Source organism: Centropristis striata, chromosome 1 (assembly GCF_030273125.1).
Source record: "Centropristis striata isolate RG_2023a ecotype Rhode Island chromosome 1, C.striata_1.0, whole genome shotgun sequence".
Taxonomy (NCBI): domain Eukaryota; kingdom Metazoa; phylum Chordata; class Actinopteri; order Perciformes; family Serranidae; genus Centropristis; species Centropristis striata.
The window spans coordinates 34540186-34560889 of record NC_081517.1 but is presented as its reverse complement, the minus strand read 5'-3'; the positions used below and the strand labels follow the sequence as shown (position 1 = coordinate 34560889).

Sequence of the window (20704 nt, the reverse complement as noted above, 5' to 3'; positions counted from 1 at the left end):
TTAGCTATATATTATAACCGGATTAAGGATTTTAGTCAACAACACGTGGATCTTAAGTTATCAGAGAAACAAGCTGGGCAAACATTAGCGGCAGCTGTCCATCAAACAGCATCAGAGAAACACTGATTTTTAAAGTGAAACTGCTTTTTTCAATGTTTTTACCAGTTTTAATTACCTGTTTCATTTGTTTTTGAGAGGAGGAGACCTATGCAAATTTTTTCTAGTAAAAACCTCCTGAACATCTGGATCATAATTTATCAGAAAAACAAGCGATGCAAACGTTAGCTGTGCTTGGCTCGCAGCCCCGTACTTTGTTTGTTGAACAGCATGTTTCTTTATATATAAAGAAACATATTTTAATCTGAAAATGCTGTGAGTGTTTTTAACGGTTTAATTACCTTATATGTTTTTAAGAGGAGGTGACATCTGTAGATAATTCAGCTTCTGGTTAAAAAACCTCCTGAAAGAATCCTAACTGGAAGAAACTGACTGCAGGTGCTACAGACTGCAGCTGGACCATATTGAAAGTATTTCGTTGTTTTTATAAAGAGACTCCTAACAACAGAAAATTATATTCTGTACCTTAAAAAACGGTTTGGTTTATAGATTATTTTGTGATTTCTTTCTCTCAAATTTTCAGCACATAAAATCATGTGATCGTGTGATGTCTTGCAGCAGGAAACATAACTTAAAACGCGTGTGCTCCCGAAGTTGCACATAAATCCACTTGTGCTGAAGCAAAGACATCACACATGCAAATGAAACCCTGCAAAGTACACATCCCGTGCACTTCCATTAAGGCAATTACAGGTCGCCTAAAGCAAACTCGGTGCAGAAAAGCAAAAATATTCCAGGAACATTCACAGGGGAACTTTTGCCCCTCTAGTATGATTCATCATTTAAAATAACCTGAAGAAAATGTCTACACTTGGTGCTCTGATCACCACCACTGCCTCTGGAACGTGTTCTCAAATCATGGGGGAAATAACAGCAACACTCGGCTCAGCTGCCTTATGAAGAACAACACAAATGATGCATAAATGCCTGCGCGAATGCCAACTTGAAAGCTTCCTCTGCCCACGAGGCTGTTAAAACTCAACCCACAGTAGAACTAGCACACAGCTTAATTGTATACAAGTGAACCAGTCAGCAGGGCAGAGGACACTGCGGAAAAAAAGTCTCCTATTATTACTATTGTGTGGATCAAACACCATCTTCTTCTTTTGTCCTCATCTTCTCATTTAAAGACTCTAATCTTTGGTTGTTTTTGAACATTTTCAACATGTTTATTCACAGACATAAACAACAAAAATGTGCAGCACTGTGTTGTGGACATGTTGTAGGACTAATATTTGGGACATGATGTAACTAAGTGCAAAATACTGAAGGCAATTTCTATTACTGCAACTTTTTTTTATTGTATGTGTTGTTTTCCCTTAATGTGAGGAGGTAGCAGGGCGGTTGTGGCAACTGTTGAGAAAATTTTTTTTGAGAGCAGTGGGAGGATGAATTGGCTGTAGTTGAGGGAAGAAAAAGAAAAGGTAAAGTAAGAGGGCTGCATCAGGTGTATTTAGTTCCTCCCCCGCTGGCTCCGTAATCTGTCATTTTGCTGTTGGCAGTGAGCTCAGGTGCTTCGCTGTCAACAGTGGCATTTGTGGTCAGATGGCTGTTTGCTGTCGGGACCTCTGATTCGTCCAGGGCTAAGCCTAACAGCCCCCCGGGTATTTTTAGTCAGGTGTGTGGATTTCACTGACAGGGGTCACTCCTGTGGTCCTGAACCACTTGGGAGAAGTGTCAATTCCAGTCAGGATGTGGCCGAAATCCTTTCTTTTAATGTTTCTGTGTTACACAACTCGTGCTATTTTTACACATCAGTAATGAATTTGGGGAAATAAGATCAGCGTTGAAAGACTTTTGCCTCAGGTGCAACAGCAAAGTACTATCTATTTAAAATGAGGCTTAAAAAGAGGAATACAACCATGAAGAGCAGATTCCTTACTGATGCAGAAACTCAATGTCTATTAAGTGAGGCTTAGCCTAACCGTACATGAGTATTGTTTAAAATTTAGCTTTTTCTATGCGTATTGGTCATTCGTCTGAATGCAATTTGCATTTTTTTTTTTTTTTTTAAGATATTTTTTGGTCCATTTTTGGGCTTTATTGATAGGACAGAGTGAAGGGAGTGACAGAGGGGAAGACATGCGGGAAAGGGCTCCGAGTCGGATTTGAACCCGGGCTGCCTGCTTACAAGGACAATGCCTGTAAAGCCTGATTTCCACCGGGCGCGTTACTGCAGCGTCACGTCAGCGTCGCGTATGCCGTTGCAAATAGGTAACACTCTAATCAATGAGAGCATCTCCACCGGGCGCGTAGCGTAACGTTACAGCAGCGTCACGTCAGCGTCTCTACGCGAGCATTAGGTAGGACTTCTATTTCTCCGCGAGACGCTGCCAAATCGCGTGAATCTCAACAGAGCAGATCGCACCAGACAGGAAGTCCGACTCAGAATCATCGTAAAACACTTCCGCCCCTTTCAAAATAAAACACAATACGCAGTTCATGCAGTCTAAAGCTACTTCACATCAACATTATGTTATGACCGGGGCACCAGGTCAGCAATCAATCAATCAAAGGGTCTCAGAGGATCGGCGACACGGAAGACAAGAGACTGATTGTTGAAGTGAAACATCATACAATCATTTATGACATAACATATTGTTTTTATAAGGATAGATGGTCAGATCAACAGATCTTTCACCTCAGAGAAGCAAAGTAAGTTGGTTTTTGTTGTTGTTGTTTACTTTATACACACAGTTTATCCATAGACTGTATAAATAGAGTTTAAAGTTTATCACAGGATCTTGCGGTCTCCCGTATGGTCAGGATTATCGCGTGATCTCGCGTGTATACGGCCCGCTCGCTAAGCTGACGTGCTGCTGCTGTAACGCGCCCGGTGGAAATCCCCAGTAAGGTTACGCGCTCTACCAGGTGTGCCACCGGGAACGCCCGCAATTTGCATTTTAAGTCACTGAAAACTGAGCTTTTGCAATTCAGTTCTGACATGTAGACAAGGAAAGAGTGTTTTTGGCTTGTAACATCAAAGTGTAGCGTTATCCCCTGAGACGACATGTTGTTTAATGGAGGATGTGGTTTCTGTCACTACCTGATCCATAGTGGAAACCAGATTTGTTGTATGTATGTGTGCAGATGGTTATGGTTAGGCATTGACCTTAGGTTGTTAGGGTTAAGATAGGTCATTGGTCAGAGGATAGGACCTGAAAAAAATCAGTTTTCAATTTCAATTTAAGTAATTCTGATTCTGGTTACATTTCCTTTTTTTGTGAATGAAAGAAGGAAAAACCCTGTTTTCAGAAATACTCCATGTCTTAGACCTTGTCCATACGCGATGGACAAGGGCTAAGACATGGCAGGAATTTCCTTTTTCTCACTGTCTTAAAACTGCACTTATTCAATAGCTCCAAGTCATTCAGAACCTCTGGTGAGTCAGCAGAAACATTCCTCACACTTCTTCTCATAAAGTTATTCTGTGTGGAGTTCAGGGCTCTTTGATTTGCAAAAGTCTCTAAGATATAAAGGACTCTGTGCAAACTGTGCACGTGTCTGTAGTCCTAACTGCATTTAGATGTAACTGTATAACAGCCTGGTGTGTCCTCCCAGGCACAAAAATCTTTCCATCAACCATCCCACGAATTTGAAACACACTCAAAATTCTTGAGTTGAAGCAGACCATTTCTGATTCATCCCAAACAGTCAGATAGTGGAGAGTTAGGGGGCACAGCCAGAAAAAGCAGATAGTGGTGATAATAAATAGAGTACCAGGGAGAGAGGGGAGTATAAGATAATGCAAAAAGAAGAAATGATCGCCAGAGGAGGTGTAGTGTCTTCTTCGGGGCTGAGCTGTTTAATTAACGCCGCCATACTCACCACCTCCAATCTCAAGAGTGATTTCTGTTTCTCTGCTCTTTTTGTGTCTTTCTCTCTCAGTTCACTTGCATTCACTTCATGTTTATCTTTTAATTAAAAAATAGAGATTATAAACAGATTCCCACAGCAGTCATGACATTGTCACAACAACAACAAATGCTTCTGTATCATGCTAATTGATCATTAAATCGAACATTTTCGAGAAGACAAGCAACGAGCAGCTTTTCTTCATTGGTTTTGTTTTCTTTCTACATTTTAATATTCACTTTGGAAATTACTTATTAAAATAAGCCTCTGCTGCTCTCTTTCTTTTTCCTCTTCTCACTCTCACTCTTCTCGTCCACTCTGGTTTCCTTTCTCTTTCACTCCTCCTTCTGTCTTCATCCACCCTGCTAACACCTCCCTCCGTCTGTGACTCTCCTCTGTCCGTCTCAGAGAGGGAGGGAAGAGGAGGTGAGAATGAGAGTCTGGCAGGAGGTTCTCTCTGCGGCCCCGGGGACATGTGGGCGAAATCACGCTTCTTGCCATGCACGACATGTTACTTTGGTATTGAAACCAGCCACTAAAGTACTAGTGCTGTTAACATAGGCCTGGATTGTTTTAAAGCTATTCCGCCTTGTGTCCTAGATATTCTACATACTATATGAGGAAACATTGTTAAGTCATTTTTATTAGATATTTTTGACCAGAAGAACTTGACACACAGTGCTGAGCTGCATCTCAAGTTCATCTTTAGGTTCACAGCTTTCAGGTGATGTCACCACTTCTATGTGGCATTTATTGTTGACCTGCTATCCCCCACTAAACATCCACTGTCCACAACCACCAATTCTCAAAAAAAAGGACCTTGATGAACTATGTATTTGTCAAGTTGTAAACATTTCTGCAAAACATTGTTTGACAACATATTTCATTAGTTTTCAGCTTATAACAACTTAATCTCACTGTTTTAATGCTTTAAAACCTATTAACTGAAGCCATCCTCAAATTTCTTGTTTGCTAAATACAGCTGGTGGAATAGTTTATATGTCAAGGACTCTGGATAGTTTTCTGACCAAAGGATGTGACGTTTATGTGTTTCTGAGTGCCTTCCTCTCAATAGCAAGCATCAACAATTGCTCACCATAACACAGATTCCAAATGCAAAGGACAAAGAAATGAAGGAAACAAGAAGGACAAAGAAAAAATATATATAATCTGTCAACACGATGCTGGTAAATAAAGTTCATACTCATTTATGTAACATTACTGTTATGGTCAATACCTGCACCAGCAGTTGAGGATAACAATTCACTGCCACTTTCATTAATAGCAAGGATTTTCTGAAAGATTTCACATAGTACCTTTAACTCATAGACCATATAAAACGTGATTTCTGAAGAGCCATAGTTGCTGGTGGAGTGCTGGGTGAGCTGAGGCAGGCTGAAATACACTTGTTTGCTGAAACACACCACCTGTGATGGCACTCACCTCAAAGAGGCCACACCCTTAATAATGCATAATTTAACCCTTAATAGGGCACTCATTGAAATTCTTGCAAATTCCAAATTTCAACCCTAGAGAATATTGGAGGATATTACATACTGCCAGAATGTGTAAAAAAAAAAACATACGAAAATAATATTTTTAGAAAAAAGTTTACGAGATAAAAGTGGCAAATCTACAAGAAAAAAATGTGCAGATTTATGAGATTTAAAGTGGTGAATCTGGGAGAAAAAAAAGTTGCTTTATTCACACTTTTTTCTCATAAATCTGCAACTTTTTTCGCGCAGATTTGCCACTTTAAATCTCTTAAATCTGCGACATTTTTTCTTGTAGATTTGCCACTTTAATCTAGTGAATTTGCAACTTTTTTCTCGAAATAATACCTGAAGTTACCAAATATAGTTCTTTGCCTGATAAAGGGTTAAGGAAGGGACATATTATTATTGATATGGGTAAGCTTTATAAAAAGTCACCCTCCTATGCAGTTGTCATGAATGGGAAAATCAGGTAAATAAGAATAAAATGTTTTCTGTTCCAGGCTGTAAATATATGCATTTTTGGTGCATCCTTATTTTAGCAACAACTTTACTTCAAAATGTAACAAAATCAAAATCAAAATCTGTCAAAAAAATACATTCATAGCTCATAAGAGTCAAGCTTGTGTTATTTTATGCAGAATATTGTATAGATTAACCTTTATCTCTTCTTCAGTGGTTGTGACCTTTCTGTTTCTTACCACTATTTACAAGAGGTTCTGTATAATGCTTTTAATTAAAGTTTTCCGGTAACAATGAGGCGCATGAAATATTGAGTAGCTGCTACGGAATGAATTAGGAGAAAAAACATTCAAGATTACATGAAGAATTGGCTAAATTTCTAAAAATCTAACAATAATACATTTCTTGTTGGTTAGTTTGAGGTTTATTAGTTGGGTAGTCGTGCTGTACAACTCGGGTCGAAAAACAAAATCATTTGGTCTTTTACTTTTCAGCTTCCAAAGTGAAGAACTGAAAGGTAAAGGTGACAGAGAGGATAGAGGGAGGGGTGACTGAGACAAAGAGAGAGGAGATGAATTGGCTGTCTAAAGGGCAGGCAATATGCATGAAATGTCACATCGAGTTGCTCCTGTCTGCTGAGAAAAAGAAAAACATCACCAAGTGATTTAGTAGCACTTTGGACAAACATTAGTCAAAGCTTTTTTAAAGTTTTGTCATTACTTGTATTCATATATTATTACTTTTTGAAACAAAAAGTGCATTTACTTACAGAAATGTCATTCCAGCTAAAAAAAAGTTTTCCTTCCTTGTCTCTGATGCAGAAAGAAATAGTGTCACACACCACGTCCTCAGTGTGTCTGGAACTGAGCTGCCGTGTGTTTGCGTCTTATTAATCTGTCTGCTTGCTTTTGTGAAGGCGTTACATCTAAGCTTCACATCTATTCACACATGGTTTCCTGCGTCCGTGTTTAGATTTTATTTATGTGTGTGAGATGTTAGAAGGTGGCAGTGATTAATTGCACGGCAGGGTTCGAACAAGCATTGTTTAATTAAATCCTTTGATAATGTCAAAGTTTATGTTTGCTGGGAGACAAGAGGTTGGGCCTCCTGTATCCCCTCAGCTATTACCCACTATTAATCACAGCATGTGTGTGTAAGTGTGTGTGCGGTAGCAAATGTAATTCTTCTTACAGCTCCTCGGGGTAAATAAGAATCAAAGGGCAATTCAATATTAATAGAAATGTTGTGAAAATGTTTGCAGGATCACAGTTTAAACAGGAACATTAGATGTTGCACCACGTGTAGCCGTTTCTCATTCTGGCACCCGAAACTGTTTTATAATTCTGGTCCATTTCAGTTCTGCCTCCAAGCTGGAAAAAATATGAAAAACATTTATATAGAAGAAATTCTCAAACAGGTGTGACAGTACCAGCTTTCAGCCAGCAAACCAGTTTCTGAATTTCAGTTTTTTACCCTCCCAGAACTTTAGCACATGACACTCTCACCGTCATCTAGGACTCGGTCTGTGCCCTTTAATTAACATCTTACTCCGCAAATAAGATATATTATCTTATATTATATAATTATCTTATGTGCTAAAATGCCAGGGCCCGGTTCTCATCCAGATTAGAATATTGACAATTTGACCTGAATCTGGAGATTTTGGTTTTTCAAAGCTATAATAATATTTTATATCTGGAACTGTTGTCAGAGCAACATGTCCTAAAGCACAAACCTGCAGAAGGGCATGTCCAATATAACATGACACGTAAGGAGTGCTGCCTTCAGCACACATGACCGGAACACATTGTTGGTTTTAAAACCCATTGTTGCCATCATAAGTTACACTAGACACTAACTTGACACAATGGGACATGAACACCAGTGTTCTGGTTTGTTTTTATTTGAAAATAAGAGTGCACTGTTACCCAAAGTAACTTCAATCAGACAAATTTATCCTCAAACTGCTTTCAAAGAATACAATAAAACAGGAATAGCCTGATATCTGCTTGTTTGCCTGAACTGGGGCCCTGGACATTGTCTTCATAGGAAACTGATTTCAGATGAGTGACAAACCTGAAAGAGCGGCACGATAACAAGATGCATCCTTTCCTTTCCCTCCTTTGAATTTGTTTAAAAGAAACATTGCCTTTTTTTTTAGCTTTTACATTTGTTTTCAGTAATTACATAATTTATTCGGATATGTGTTTTATGATACATTGTTATTATGTTATTATTCGTTTTTTTTCCACAACACAGCTGGAAACTGTGGTTGTACACCAACAGTTTTTTTTTAAACTTTCTTTTTATTGATTTTTCAGTGAAAAAACAAAAAACAAACATATAATTATACAAAGAGAACAGGTACATCAGACAGGGTCATCCATAGCAAAATACAATGGCAGGTTTTGTTCTAAACAAAGGGCTGACAGAAATCAGGCTGATGAATCGGGTCTAGAGGCTTTAGGGCACCCACAGTTCTCTAGTCTCTCTCGGTCCAGTGACACAAAATACCTTCGTCTGTGCTGTCCACAAGGTCACCGGTACAAAAAATAAAATAAAGAAGAACCCCATAACAAGCGAAATGGAATATATATACATATTTATACTAGGGGAGAAACGCTCCTGACCCAGGGGAAAAATACAATAATATAAAATAAAAAGATTTTCCCACACAGAATATGCAATCACCTCTCATATATGTAGTCCCTCCATTCCTTCCAGTATTGGTCACCTTTTTCAGTACTGTGTACATCAACAGTTTTGATGTTCAGTTGTACCCCAGCCTTTATTAAACACTCCTCCCTTACTCTGCTCTGCTCAGGGTATCACCACAGCCTCCCCTCCTCCCCATACACCTCTACGGCTGGACCCGATGGTCAGAGGTTACCTGCGTCTGGCGCCCTCTCCTCTGAGTACCTGAACCAGGGCGGCTCTACTAAAGTCCTCCTTGTCATCTGCAACACGGCGGGATCCGGCCAGCAGGCTGTCAGGTGAGCTGCAGGCTGATTGGTTTTCATCTTGTTATGTCTTTAGTATTGACCGGATGTCATGCACTCAGCTGGAAAGTTAAAGCTTCATCATCTGAATTGGTTCTGTTCAGAGTCAGTTAACTTAGCTTTCTTTTATGAGATTGCATTTGAGGATATGTCATCTTACATTTGTGAAACACTTTTTTTCAAGCTTGTTCAAGTTCAGCTGTGGAGACATCTTTCCTCCTGCTCCGCCGTGTCTGCAGTCTTAAATAGAATACCTTGTTTATTCTCTGCCACTTTCATCATCCAACACTGTCTCAATGTCAACATCCGACTTCTGTTTGACCTCAACCTGTATATCTGTTGCATGAATGCCGCAGACGGGGATAGTTTAATTTTGCTCGTGTGCAGCTTGAGCTTCCATTCAGTCATAGCTGGAAGCTGACATTGTAGAAACCTGAGACGGAGTTGAACAATGCGGCTCAAATTGAAGCACTTAACCTGTGAAAGTTAGGTTTTATCAGTTGCCATATGTTACTTTAACAAGAGTAGGCAGCGTCATTAAATTGCTTAGATCTCAGAAAACACTGATGTGCAACAACACCACAGCTGGATGGATGCTTTTTGTTTGCCACCCACAGATGAGCTGTGTAACTGTTTTGAGGATAAATATCCCACAGGGGTTGAATGGCATTGCAAATCACAGAAGAAATACTCCGATCACGTCCACCTCCATTGTCACTGTGGGCAACAGCACACATATAAAGCATCCAAACTGTTATAAGGTAACACATTTTGGAGTCTGATTGGAAGCGAGCAAGGATTTATTGACTTAAACAGCCAATTTATGTTAATGCATTACTATTTTGCAGCTACTTTAAAGATTAATTCACTTCTACAATATGAAGGATCATATGTGAGGATGTCTGAATGTCCTGTTGAGCTTCTAGTGATTCATAAAAGAGTAATAAACATTTAAAATCGCAGCAGTAAACTTGGCAGCACATGTTTGATTTTTTCTTCCATTTCCCATTAAAAGTTCATTTTGTCAGGGACATGGGTTCAGCTACTGGTGGTCACACTGACAGAGTCGGTCAGTGGCTGCTGTGTTTATAGATGCACATTCATGATGCAAACATAATGTTCCTCATCTTAGACGTACTTTGTTCCAAGGACTCCAGCTAATTGCAGCAAATGTTAGTCACAGTAATGTTCCTAAGCCCATTATGAGACACTGTGTGCTTTGTAGCACAGAGCATCATTCTAATGGAAGTTTTTATTTGACCCAGGGTAGACTGTGTCCATGAGAGAGCCTGGTTAGGGCTGTAGTAGCATTCAGACAGCAATCCTCTGGGCTTAATGTGTGCTAAGGATATATTTCCATCCCCTTTATTAGTGCTCTTAGATTATAAGGATGACTTGAATTTCCCTCAAGGGAACAATAAAGTATCACCTATTATTGACTTAAGTGAGAAAGGATTTATATTTCTCTTCAGTCATACTGTTTCAGGCATCAGGGATGGGACATTCAAGGACTCATTTGTCCACATTACTTATGTGTATTGCAGTAAACCTCTTGAGTCTCTCTTTGTACTGTAGCCATCAATCACTTAACTTAAAGGACAGCTCAAAGTCTGTCGCGCAACTTTTAGTACAACAAAAATAGCTGATATACAGTAGCATTTTAAAGATCCCATATTGTAAAAATGAGAAACCTTTCTTATCATAAAGCAGGTATGGGTGTTAAATCAATTCTATAAAAGTATGAAAATGCACAATCCTGGGCCTTTAAATGAACCTTTAGGACTTCCATAAAGCTGTGTTGTCACAACTATACTATTTATAGGTTGAAAGTACTACATAACAGTACTGTTACAGTCATTCCCCAGCTGCAATGAAGGTGCAGAGACGACAACAGCGCAGATACTGGAAACCAAGAAACAGTGGCAGGTGCTAAAACAGGCATAAAACGGGCATCTGCGTTTTACACAGAGGGTAAATTCAGATGGACAGAATAAGGAAAAATAGTGTTTTTTTGCACATTAAATTGTGTATATTTTCTAGTAGAAACCCCAAATCCAAGTGTGAACCTGAAAATTAGATTGAGAATGTCCCCTTTAATTATTTTTTGTCATGAGAGTGTCCCTGCATAAATAGTTCAAGAAACTGAATCAAATTGTACTCAACAGGGCCAAAATTATTTAGACATCCAGACTAAAATATGTGGATACCTGAACTGTACACCCCACATTTCACAGTCAGCACTCCAGCTGATCCCACAGATGTTTGATGGTGGTTGAGCAAATTAAGTCATCTGACTCCAAACTAGGAAAATGTTTTCTTAATGAACCTTACTTAGTGCAGAGGGACCAGGCAGGCCATTACAGATTATGGACAGGGGGGAAAAAAAGACTTCCCAAATTGGGCCTCATCATCGACACCCACTCCTACACCGCCACCACCACCAACCACGCTCCAATGCCAACACAGGCAATTTCAAATAATCTCAAGGCCATTAGCTTTGCAGTAACAGAGATGGAGTCTCTACAAACATTTCCAAATCCAGTGCCATGCTCTGTTTTGCATGGATGTACCCCAGAGTGTAGAAATGTTCAAATGCAGCACTTTTAAAAATGTCAAAGCCACTGTGTTCCTAACCAGAATTACCCGACAAGATAGCATGACTTGATTGGTCCAAACAGATACCTTGTGTCATTTAGTTTCATGTGATATAGTATGTAATTAGGCGGTTGCCCATAACAATCATCTGTTAATTGTGGTTTCATTTTCTTTGTGATATGTTTGGAAGGAATCGTTTAACAAAGTTTTGAGAAGATATACACTTTATCTGTCAAGAATGAATCACATTGTTTTATTCCAACTTCATGAGCAACCGCGTACATAAAAGGTCAACCAAAGACCTTTAACTAGCCCCTGGTCCTTGAGCTTGGGGGTATGTGTACTCTTTGACCTCCCCTTTCCATTAACTGAAACTCATGGATCAAGCCAAACAACAGCACTGCAAACGACAGCCTCCAAAATGACATTAACATTCAGTCAGTACCTCTCTCAAACATTCTAACCTTCTCAAACAAAGGATTTATTGCAGTAATGTTGATGTAAACTACATCAGGTGTACCAACAGTATTAAACTGGCAATTGAGTGCACAAGTGTTGTGTAAGTGTGTGAACCTTGGAACTTTAATCTTCAGCTATGTGTCTAAATAATGTGTAAAAGAGCCTGAAATACTTGACAAACCCAGCTGCCTCTCCCATTAACCTCACATATAAAAGCCTCTGCTGTGCACCATCCTTGAGTTAACCTAGAGACAGAGAACCCATTACAAGGCATTGATGCGCTGATGATATACAGACAGGTTTTTCTGCTTTATTTGGCCCCTGACCCCACATAATGCCCCTTCAAGCTGTCAGTAAAGGACACAAAGCGCTGACAGTAAAGCCTTGATAAATTTGACATCTGACAGCTTGACAGATGCGGTGAGGTTGCAATGACCTTTATTATGGCACTTTATCAACCGTTTTGGAAATTAATTTCAATGTTTTTTAGTATGGGAGCTTTGAAAGTTAACCAATTTTTCCCTTTTTCCCCATTTTTTCCTCTCCTCTCCTCTCCTCTCCTCTCCTCTCCTCTCCTCTCCTCTCCTCTCCTCTCCTCTCCTCTCCTCTCCCCTCCCCTCCCCTCCCCACCCCTCCCCTCCTCTCCTCTCCTCTCCTCTCTCAGGTTCGGACCACCATTTCTCATGCGAGAGGACAGGAGCATCTCCTGGGACCAGCTGCAGCAGAGCATCCTCAGCAAGCTCTATTATCTGATGCTGAATGGATCTCAGGCTCAGGTAATGCCTGCGCCCCCAATAACCAATAATATGTCATCCAACTCTCTTTCTTTACCCCAAGCTCTTCGACTCAGAGGTTTCCAGACCTTCTCTTTTCCAGTGGAGCAAATTAAAATAGCAGTGCAGAGCAGAGATAAGTTACAGGTTTAAGCAAATTTCATTATGGTTGGGTTCTGTGTTTAAATTAAATAGTTCCCGCTGTCTGTTTACAATTGCACGAGTCACATTCAGAGCTTAAAATAGAGACAAAGGTTAAACCACATAACAATGTGTTTGAAAAAGAAGTCTGTCAGATGCTTGTTTTTCATGATTTGGATGATGATTTCTTAATATGAGCTCATTGCTCTGCGGAGACTATAAAATAGATTTACTGCTCAGCATGCTGAGTGAATAATTGTTGGATTCTCTTGCTAAAATTGTATGTTGGTTCAGAGTGACTACAGTGCTGTACTGGCCCCACATTATTGATTTATCTATTCTGGTTCCCTCTCTATACCTCTCTATACCTCTCTATACCGCGTCACTAACACCTGTGGTCAGAGCCTTTATGTTTTCAGCTTGGAAGTCCGTCTGTCAATCCATTCATTGTGGATGCAAATATCTCAGGAACACCTCTAGGGCTTTTCTTCAAATTTATCATAAACATCCACTTGGACTCAAGGATGAACTGATTTGCTCTTGGTGGTCAAAGGTCACCTCACAAAATATGATTTTAGCCAAGAATTCATAAACTAGTTATAACAAAATGTCACCTAAATGCTTTATAGGATAAAATGATGATGTGATGATATTTTATATCCAAAAGGTCAAAGGACCACATAATGTTCTGCAAAAACAATTTTCAGGCTGTCATTCATCACCATAACTCAGCTACAGAAGGGGAGACTGTGACCAGATTTTAAATTTTTTTGGACACTAAATTGGTCACTCTGATTTTGGGTGTTCATCTCGAAACTGTGGACAGACATGGATGAAAACTGTAAACTGCAAGAAGCATCCAACTATGAGGCAGTAATTCTAATTTACTCTTAGTCATTGCACCTTATTAAGATTCAAGTTTTGAGTATTTGACTATATCAATATCCTATTTTGTTATGCTGAAAAGCTTGTGTCCTTCGTTCATTCAGAGAAGAGAAAATATAATTTTTAACACGGGAAATGCAAATGAATGAAAGCAAAAAAGATTGAATGAATTCCTGGAATTAAAAGCAAAGAGAGAACCACAGGGCATTATATTCTCACACAGACAGTCCAAGCCTTTTATGGAAGAGTAATAATGGTTTTATGTGCTGAGCATGCATTTAATTTTGTCCCTGCCAACACAATTCCTAATCTTTACCACTATATAATAAGTTCTATATTTCAGAATAATGAGTGAAGATAAAGAAGCTGATTTTAATTATGTTTTATATTATAGATTATATATATTATAGATTTTTTTCACTGCTATACCTTACCATTAGACCGTTCCTTTATGCTGTCATCAAAGCCACCAAACTCCTTTGACATACCAATCATTTTGACATTGGAGTTGCTGGTCTGCGCTGCCTCAGTTGGTGAATCCAAACTAACCTTTTAAGGACGCTTTTACAACCCAAAGTTTAGTCAGGTCAGTTGAACTCTGTCCTTGTTACGGTTAATTTGTTTGGTTGTTTATATGATCTTTATGAAATCATTCAAGATCAACTGGAGGAGAAAGCAATCTTGTGCGCAATAGATCAGTGCAGAGTTAAGGTAAGGTGCGTTCGGGTCCATGTTGAAAATGATGATTTTCCACCACCAACTTTCCAACCAGTAAGAAAAAATACTGCAAGTATATTTCCGGCCCTACACATTATGGAAGAGGATTAGGGCCAGGTAGAGAGAAAAAAATAATGAGAGAAGGGGAAAAATGAATTATGCACTTTTAGAAAAAAGTTGAAAAAGTCAACTTTTTGAGTTTGCTAAAGTAGACTGTAAACTACAACCTGATTTTCCTCAATTCATCTACTATATATGATATCATGATATATGATATGAATATCTATCCAACTCAAAGTTTACTTTATACTTGTCATTTCAACTTTTTTCTCAAAATTGATTTTCAACTTTATTCTCAACATTTCGACTTTATTCTTGAACTGCATAATGAAAAAAAAAATCCTCCTCTCATTATTTTTTCTCCCACCTTGCTAATCCTCTTCTGTACCGCCTTCGTACACACCATTCCGCAAATCTTTTTTTTTTATACAAAACGATCCAAAAGTATCAATTTCACTCAGAGTCGCACTAACCAAACGGACTTGGGTTGTGAAAGGATCAGATGAGGTGGGAGTGAGACACAGACTTTGTGTAAGTACCTCTTACAACCCCACTTCAAAAAACCTATTCCTTGAAGATTTACAAAACACATCCGGTGATTCTAAAGTGCTTGTTTTCCAGACGGGTGCCTTGCATGTTAAAATCCACCTTTACTTTCTACTCTGTTCAGTGTGTAGCACAAGCTTTAACGGTGATCTCCACTTCATCTGTTTCTCCGCAGACAGTTCAGATGATCTGCACATTAGCTCTAGACCGCCGCTCCACTCTCTAATATACAGACACTGTCCATTGCTGGCCGTCAAGTTGCCATGGGCAACGCCATGGTGACGGGCAATATTTGAGGTGGCCTTATCCAGAGAGAGCAGCTTTTAAGCTTTATAAGAAAAGAGCTAAGGTGGAGGAGAAAGAGAAATATCTGCCTTTTATTTGCTGATCACCATCTCAGTTTCTTAGAGGCCAGATACAAACCGCATGAACCTTCCCTTGACCTCGTCACCTCATTTTTTCTTAATTAACACAATCACCTTTGGTTGTAGATTGAGCAGATATTAATAGCTGAAGAGGTCACCCATATCCCAGGGATGCAAAACTTCAATGTTTTTTCTCATTTTAAAAAGAAAAAATTAAATACTTGTGAGCTGTGATCACTGTGTAATATAAGCACCTCAAACAAACACAACAATGCTGATTATATTCTTCCTTCACTTGACAGGGAGCATAATTGTGAGCTGCTGGTAGTAGTGTGCTTGTCCCTGCTTCTTTGGGTGATATTTTGGCACCACCCAGAGGTTTATTCAGCAAGATACAGCTTTCATTTTCAGGATATGAAAAAAAAAAAAAAACACGAGCCACTTGCATGTCAAACTCCAGCAGCTCTTTCCCTGCCCGAATGATCGCAAATAGAGGAATATCAAAACCCAGTTGGTTTATTTTTGAGAGTCAAAAGGCTAGAGTTAACAACATGACTCTAGCCTTTACAATAAACTGAATTAAGCTTTTCTGTTATCATTCTTAATTAAAATAACTTATTGCTTACCTACTTAAAATGCAGTTTTGTGTTCTGAAAAGGGTGTATTCCACTATTACGATAGAATACTACTATTAAACCGATATTTGTAGGCACATTATTTGATACCAATGTGTATTTTTGAGTTTTAAAATAGTGCTTTGAGATTCTAAAGGATTCAAGCTGTGATAAAAGGGATATTAAATTGTTTATTTATTTTTATTTATATATTTATATTTTTTCAACAAGAACCATACTGAGCCAGAAGGGCAATTTAAATTAAAGGGTTTAAAAATTCTTTTAGGTCTTTTAATGAACACTAAATCAGTGAGTTCTGGAAGATTCAATTATTTATGAGGCGTTATTGATCAGCTGTGAGAGGTTAAAAGCAGTTATTAGTTCTTATTCTTCTTAGTTGTGATTAAAATATCACATATCAGTTAATACTATTTTATTAAACTGCATACAGTGTAAAACCCAACTTGTTGTTTCAACTTTAATATTTGAGTGTCGATGCTGCGAAATAATTTTATGTCAAGACAACAAAGACAATGTAGTTAATTTTTTTTTTTGTTTAACTCTCTCAGACTTCTTATGGTCACTTTAATAGACACGGTTGCCCATAAAGTTGTGGTTTCATTTTCATTGTGATATGTTTAGAAGAGATTGATTAATAAAGTGTTGAGAATATATACACTTAAACTGTCAAGAATATATCACATTGTCACAATAATTTCATGGAGAGAGGTAAAAAAAATATTTCATTCCAACTTCATGGGCGACTGTGTAATTACAGAGGAACTTTTGCTCCTTTTTCCTTCCAACTTTCCCTTTTTTCAGCTGGGCATGTCTAAGGCTTTTTGTCTTTTTGTATATTAAGGTAGTCACTCAAATGACCCCCAGGTTTAGATTTGGATCTCCAAACCACTCAGATTCCCCTGTGATGTACTTGCTCTCCATTTAAGCAGAAAAGGATCATCCTATCGAAGCTTTTAAATCCTTAACTCTTCAAAGTTCATTCTAAACGAGTACCAGGGTGCTTACTCATTAGCATGACTCGTACTGTCTGCTCTACTTCATTATACGACCTTCTGAGTGTATGCCCGCTCAGGCCCTTGAAACTGAATTTAGACACTATGCCTTTCTCATTTGCTGCTTTAGGCTTCTATAAGCCAACTCATTTATTTATTTCTATGCTCGGCTGCAGTCCCTATTCTCCGAAGTCAACCTGCTAAGAATGAACACATTAGCAAGCTGATTCTGCTCTCTGCTGCCTAATAGCTCAGTCGTCTTGTCTTTGCTGCAGAGGCATCGGAGGAATTATAATCCATCTATAAACTCATTTTCTCTATTCCAGTGAGGTTGCGGTAAATTGCCAGATACAATTAATCAATGGAGGTTGTGTGATTTTTAACTGCCATGGTGATGTAGTGTATAGATCCTGCAGGATTCAAAATATTAGATAATTATTGGGTTTGGACAGCACTTAATTTAGGTCCAAATGCTGAAAGTTTAACACAGGTGCACTACATTACCAGTCGAGAGTTTCACACCTTTTTATTTAATGTTTTTCCTTTTTTTTGTTATAACTTACAAAAGATCATTCGCTCTTACAGCCATCACGCTGTCTCATTCTTCAATAATTTACAGAAGAGCAAAAAAAAAGAATTTGCTCTCTGGGATAAGTAAAGTAATTTGATTTGATTTGATTTTGCTTTGATGGTATCAAACACAAGAAGGCAAGAAATTCCACAAATTAACTTTTCACAAGGCACACCTGTTAATCAAAAAACATTCCAGGTGAGCAGCTCATGAATCTGAATGAGAGAACAACAGAAGTATGCAAAGCTGTCATCAAAGCAAAAGGTGACTACTGCGAATAATCTAAAATATAAAACATATTCTGGTTTGTTTAACACTGTTTTTTCTACAAAATTCCATATGTGTTCTTTCCTAATATTATATGTTCTCTGAAATGAATCTACAATGTTGAAAATATTAAGAATAAATAAAAAACACTGAATGAGAAGGTGTGTCCAAATTGTTGATTGGTACTGTGTAGTCCATTCAAAGGCTTCTCACTACTCAAAGGCAACATTTGTGTCTCCATTAATATGACACTGTTTACATCTCAAACTTGTTCTAAATCAGCACTCATGGATACCATGGTAACCATTCTGCTGCTGCTTTACATTCAAGTCAACTTTCCATGGTGTTGTAAAGATTATTCAGCTGTACCTGCATTGCTTTATACAAAGAGACGAGCCTATTTTGATTTATCCTATGCCCTCACTGATATAAAGACATACGTAGAATTGGAAGATTAACAGTAACAGTACATTACTAATAACCTTCTTTGAGATATGATTAATTGCAGCACTGGTAAACTGACACTGAAACTGATAAAAAAATATATATATATATATTTCTTCAAACCATATAGACGGTTTTGCGTGTAAATCCCAGTAGATCAGCAGTTTCCGTCTGGCACCAACAGCCATGTGACGTTCAAAGTCACGTAAATCACCTTTCTTCCCCATTCTGATGCTCGCTTTGAACTTCAGTAACTCTTCTTCACCATGTCTACATGTCTAAATGCATTGAGTTGCTACCATGTGATTGGCTGATTAGATATTTGAGCAGTTGAAAAGGTGTGCCTAATAAAGTGGCCAGTGAGTGCGGTATTAATTTTTAAATGTTTACCTGACTTTTCTCTGGTTTTGTTCTAAATAATTCTCTCTGATCAGTGTATAAAATAATGGACTTAAATAACATCTCTGTGCCAACAGTGAGGCTTTTCTTTCTAGTGTTTTATGTAATATTTTCCTCTGTTGTGACTCCTCAACATGCTATATTGTTTACATGCTTAAAAAACTACTCACCACCAGCTTCTCTTTATGGGCTATGGGTTCCTACTTGCACACAATAATCTGCCACTGATTTTTTATAATTTTTATTGAATATTTTTTTGTATTTGTGGTCATATTTTGTGCTTTTGTTAGTGGTTTGAAGTGAGATTCAGCATAAATAAATGTGATGTCTATGATAAAGCTAAACTTTTTTAGTGTTACACACTTAATAAAAAATAACTAACATGTTTGGGGTCCAAACTTCGATTGGTGCACATTAAATCATGAAAGAATTCAGTTTTTTTGGGTGTGACAATAAATGACGAACTGACTGGAAATCTCATAAAGCTCATCTGTGTGTGGTAGTTAAGTGTGGAAGTAGCTGTTTTTTGGTCCCAACACCTTTATTTTATAATGTTTTTAACAGAAAAGTGCAGTTAGTGGCGTCAAGAGACCACATCAAAAGATTGTGTATGATTTCAAAAATTTTGAATCTTAAAGATTTATATGAGTTAGAGACATTATTTGGTAAAAAGCATAAGGCTACCAGGGAATTTTAAAAAGTTGTTGCTTTATTCATTCAGAGGGCAAACATCATAGAAGGAAATTTATCTAGAAAGGGATTTAAAGGGATGTATAAATATGTTTAAGTTAAAAAGTCTTTCAATCCGTCAGGTAATCTGACACTTCTTATGTATAGCTTGTGATTCTTTCTTCTTTTCACGTTACTCTCATGTATTGATTTACAGACCATCTATTTCTCTTGTTTATCCAGGGACAGGCTAATGAAGATTCTTCTTCTCCACTCCTCATCAGTCATGAAATGTGTAAACATAGTTGTGTACTGAGTGTGAATGGCTTTATTATTTTTGTATGGAGTTGTGCATCCACACGAGCTGAACACATAAAAAATGAATGAATGAAAATCCAAAAAAATATGTTTTTGCCTACAACATATCACGCTTAAACCCCTTGGTATTATCCAGCATTATATTTTTATACCCTCATACCAATGTGGAGTGCTGAATTCCTCTTTCTACTGCAAGCATCCCTCTAGTCTCATCATTTTGTTAATTAGCACATGGATGCTGTATTCAGAAAGCAACTGTGCTGTTAGTAGTAAGTTGTTTTTCTGTCTTAGAAGGCACAGTTATTTTTGTAAAGCTATAATTATGAACATTTTCACCCACAAAAGCAGTGAACTAGAAGGAAGGGTTAAAGGAGTATCCACTGCAGTCTGTTTTGAATGTTGTTAACATAATACAGCGGAAAAAAACGAAATTTAGATTTAGTTAAGGTGGTCATACCTGACTGCACACCGCTGCTCGTCAGCTTTGCTGCTTGAGCATACTGGTTAATCAATGCTGCTTTGAATTTCATTCTTGTCAGATTATTACAAGGTTAAATGGTTCAAGGTAACAAGCTTTTCAGGTTATCTATCAGTTATTTAGGAACACGTCTGTATTGATGTGTGTTTCTCACCTTGCAGAATGCCGGAGTGCTGTTCAAGATCAGAGTAGTGGGAGGATCTGCAGCCTACAGCTACCTGTCCCCACAGGACAGCAGGCCATTGTACCACCCTGCTGTTGACAGGTAGGACACACACACACACACACACACACACACACACACACACACACACACACAAACACACACAAACAAAGGTCTCATACCTGACGAATATGCACATTGTCCACTCTTTCTTCACTTGTTTGATGACACATTTATGACAACATAGATCTATCGAACCTGGTCTCACAGGAATCGAAATAGAAATAGCCACGGATTTGCT

General features: G+C 38.3%; 1 protein-coding gene across 1 annotated transcript in view; it reads left to right on the top strand.

Moving 5' to 3' along the window:
• The window catches only part of usp43a (ubiquitin specific peptidase 43a), a 158067-nt gene that overhangs the window by 92255 nt on the left and 45108 nt on the right, over positions 1-20704 (top strand). The window contains exons 7-9 of the mRNA XM_059339929.1: positions 8752-8920; positions 12645-12756; positions 20402-20505. Of these exons, the coding sequence (XP_059195912.1) occupies positions 8752-8920; positions 12645-12756; positions 20402-20505 (385 nt within the window). The remainder of the gene's footprint in view (positions 1-8751; positions 8921-12644; positions 12757-20401; positions 20506-20704) is intronic.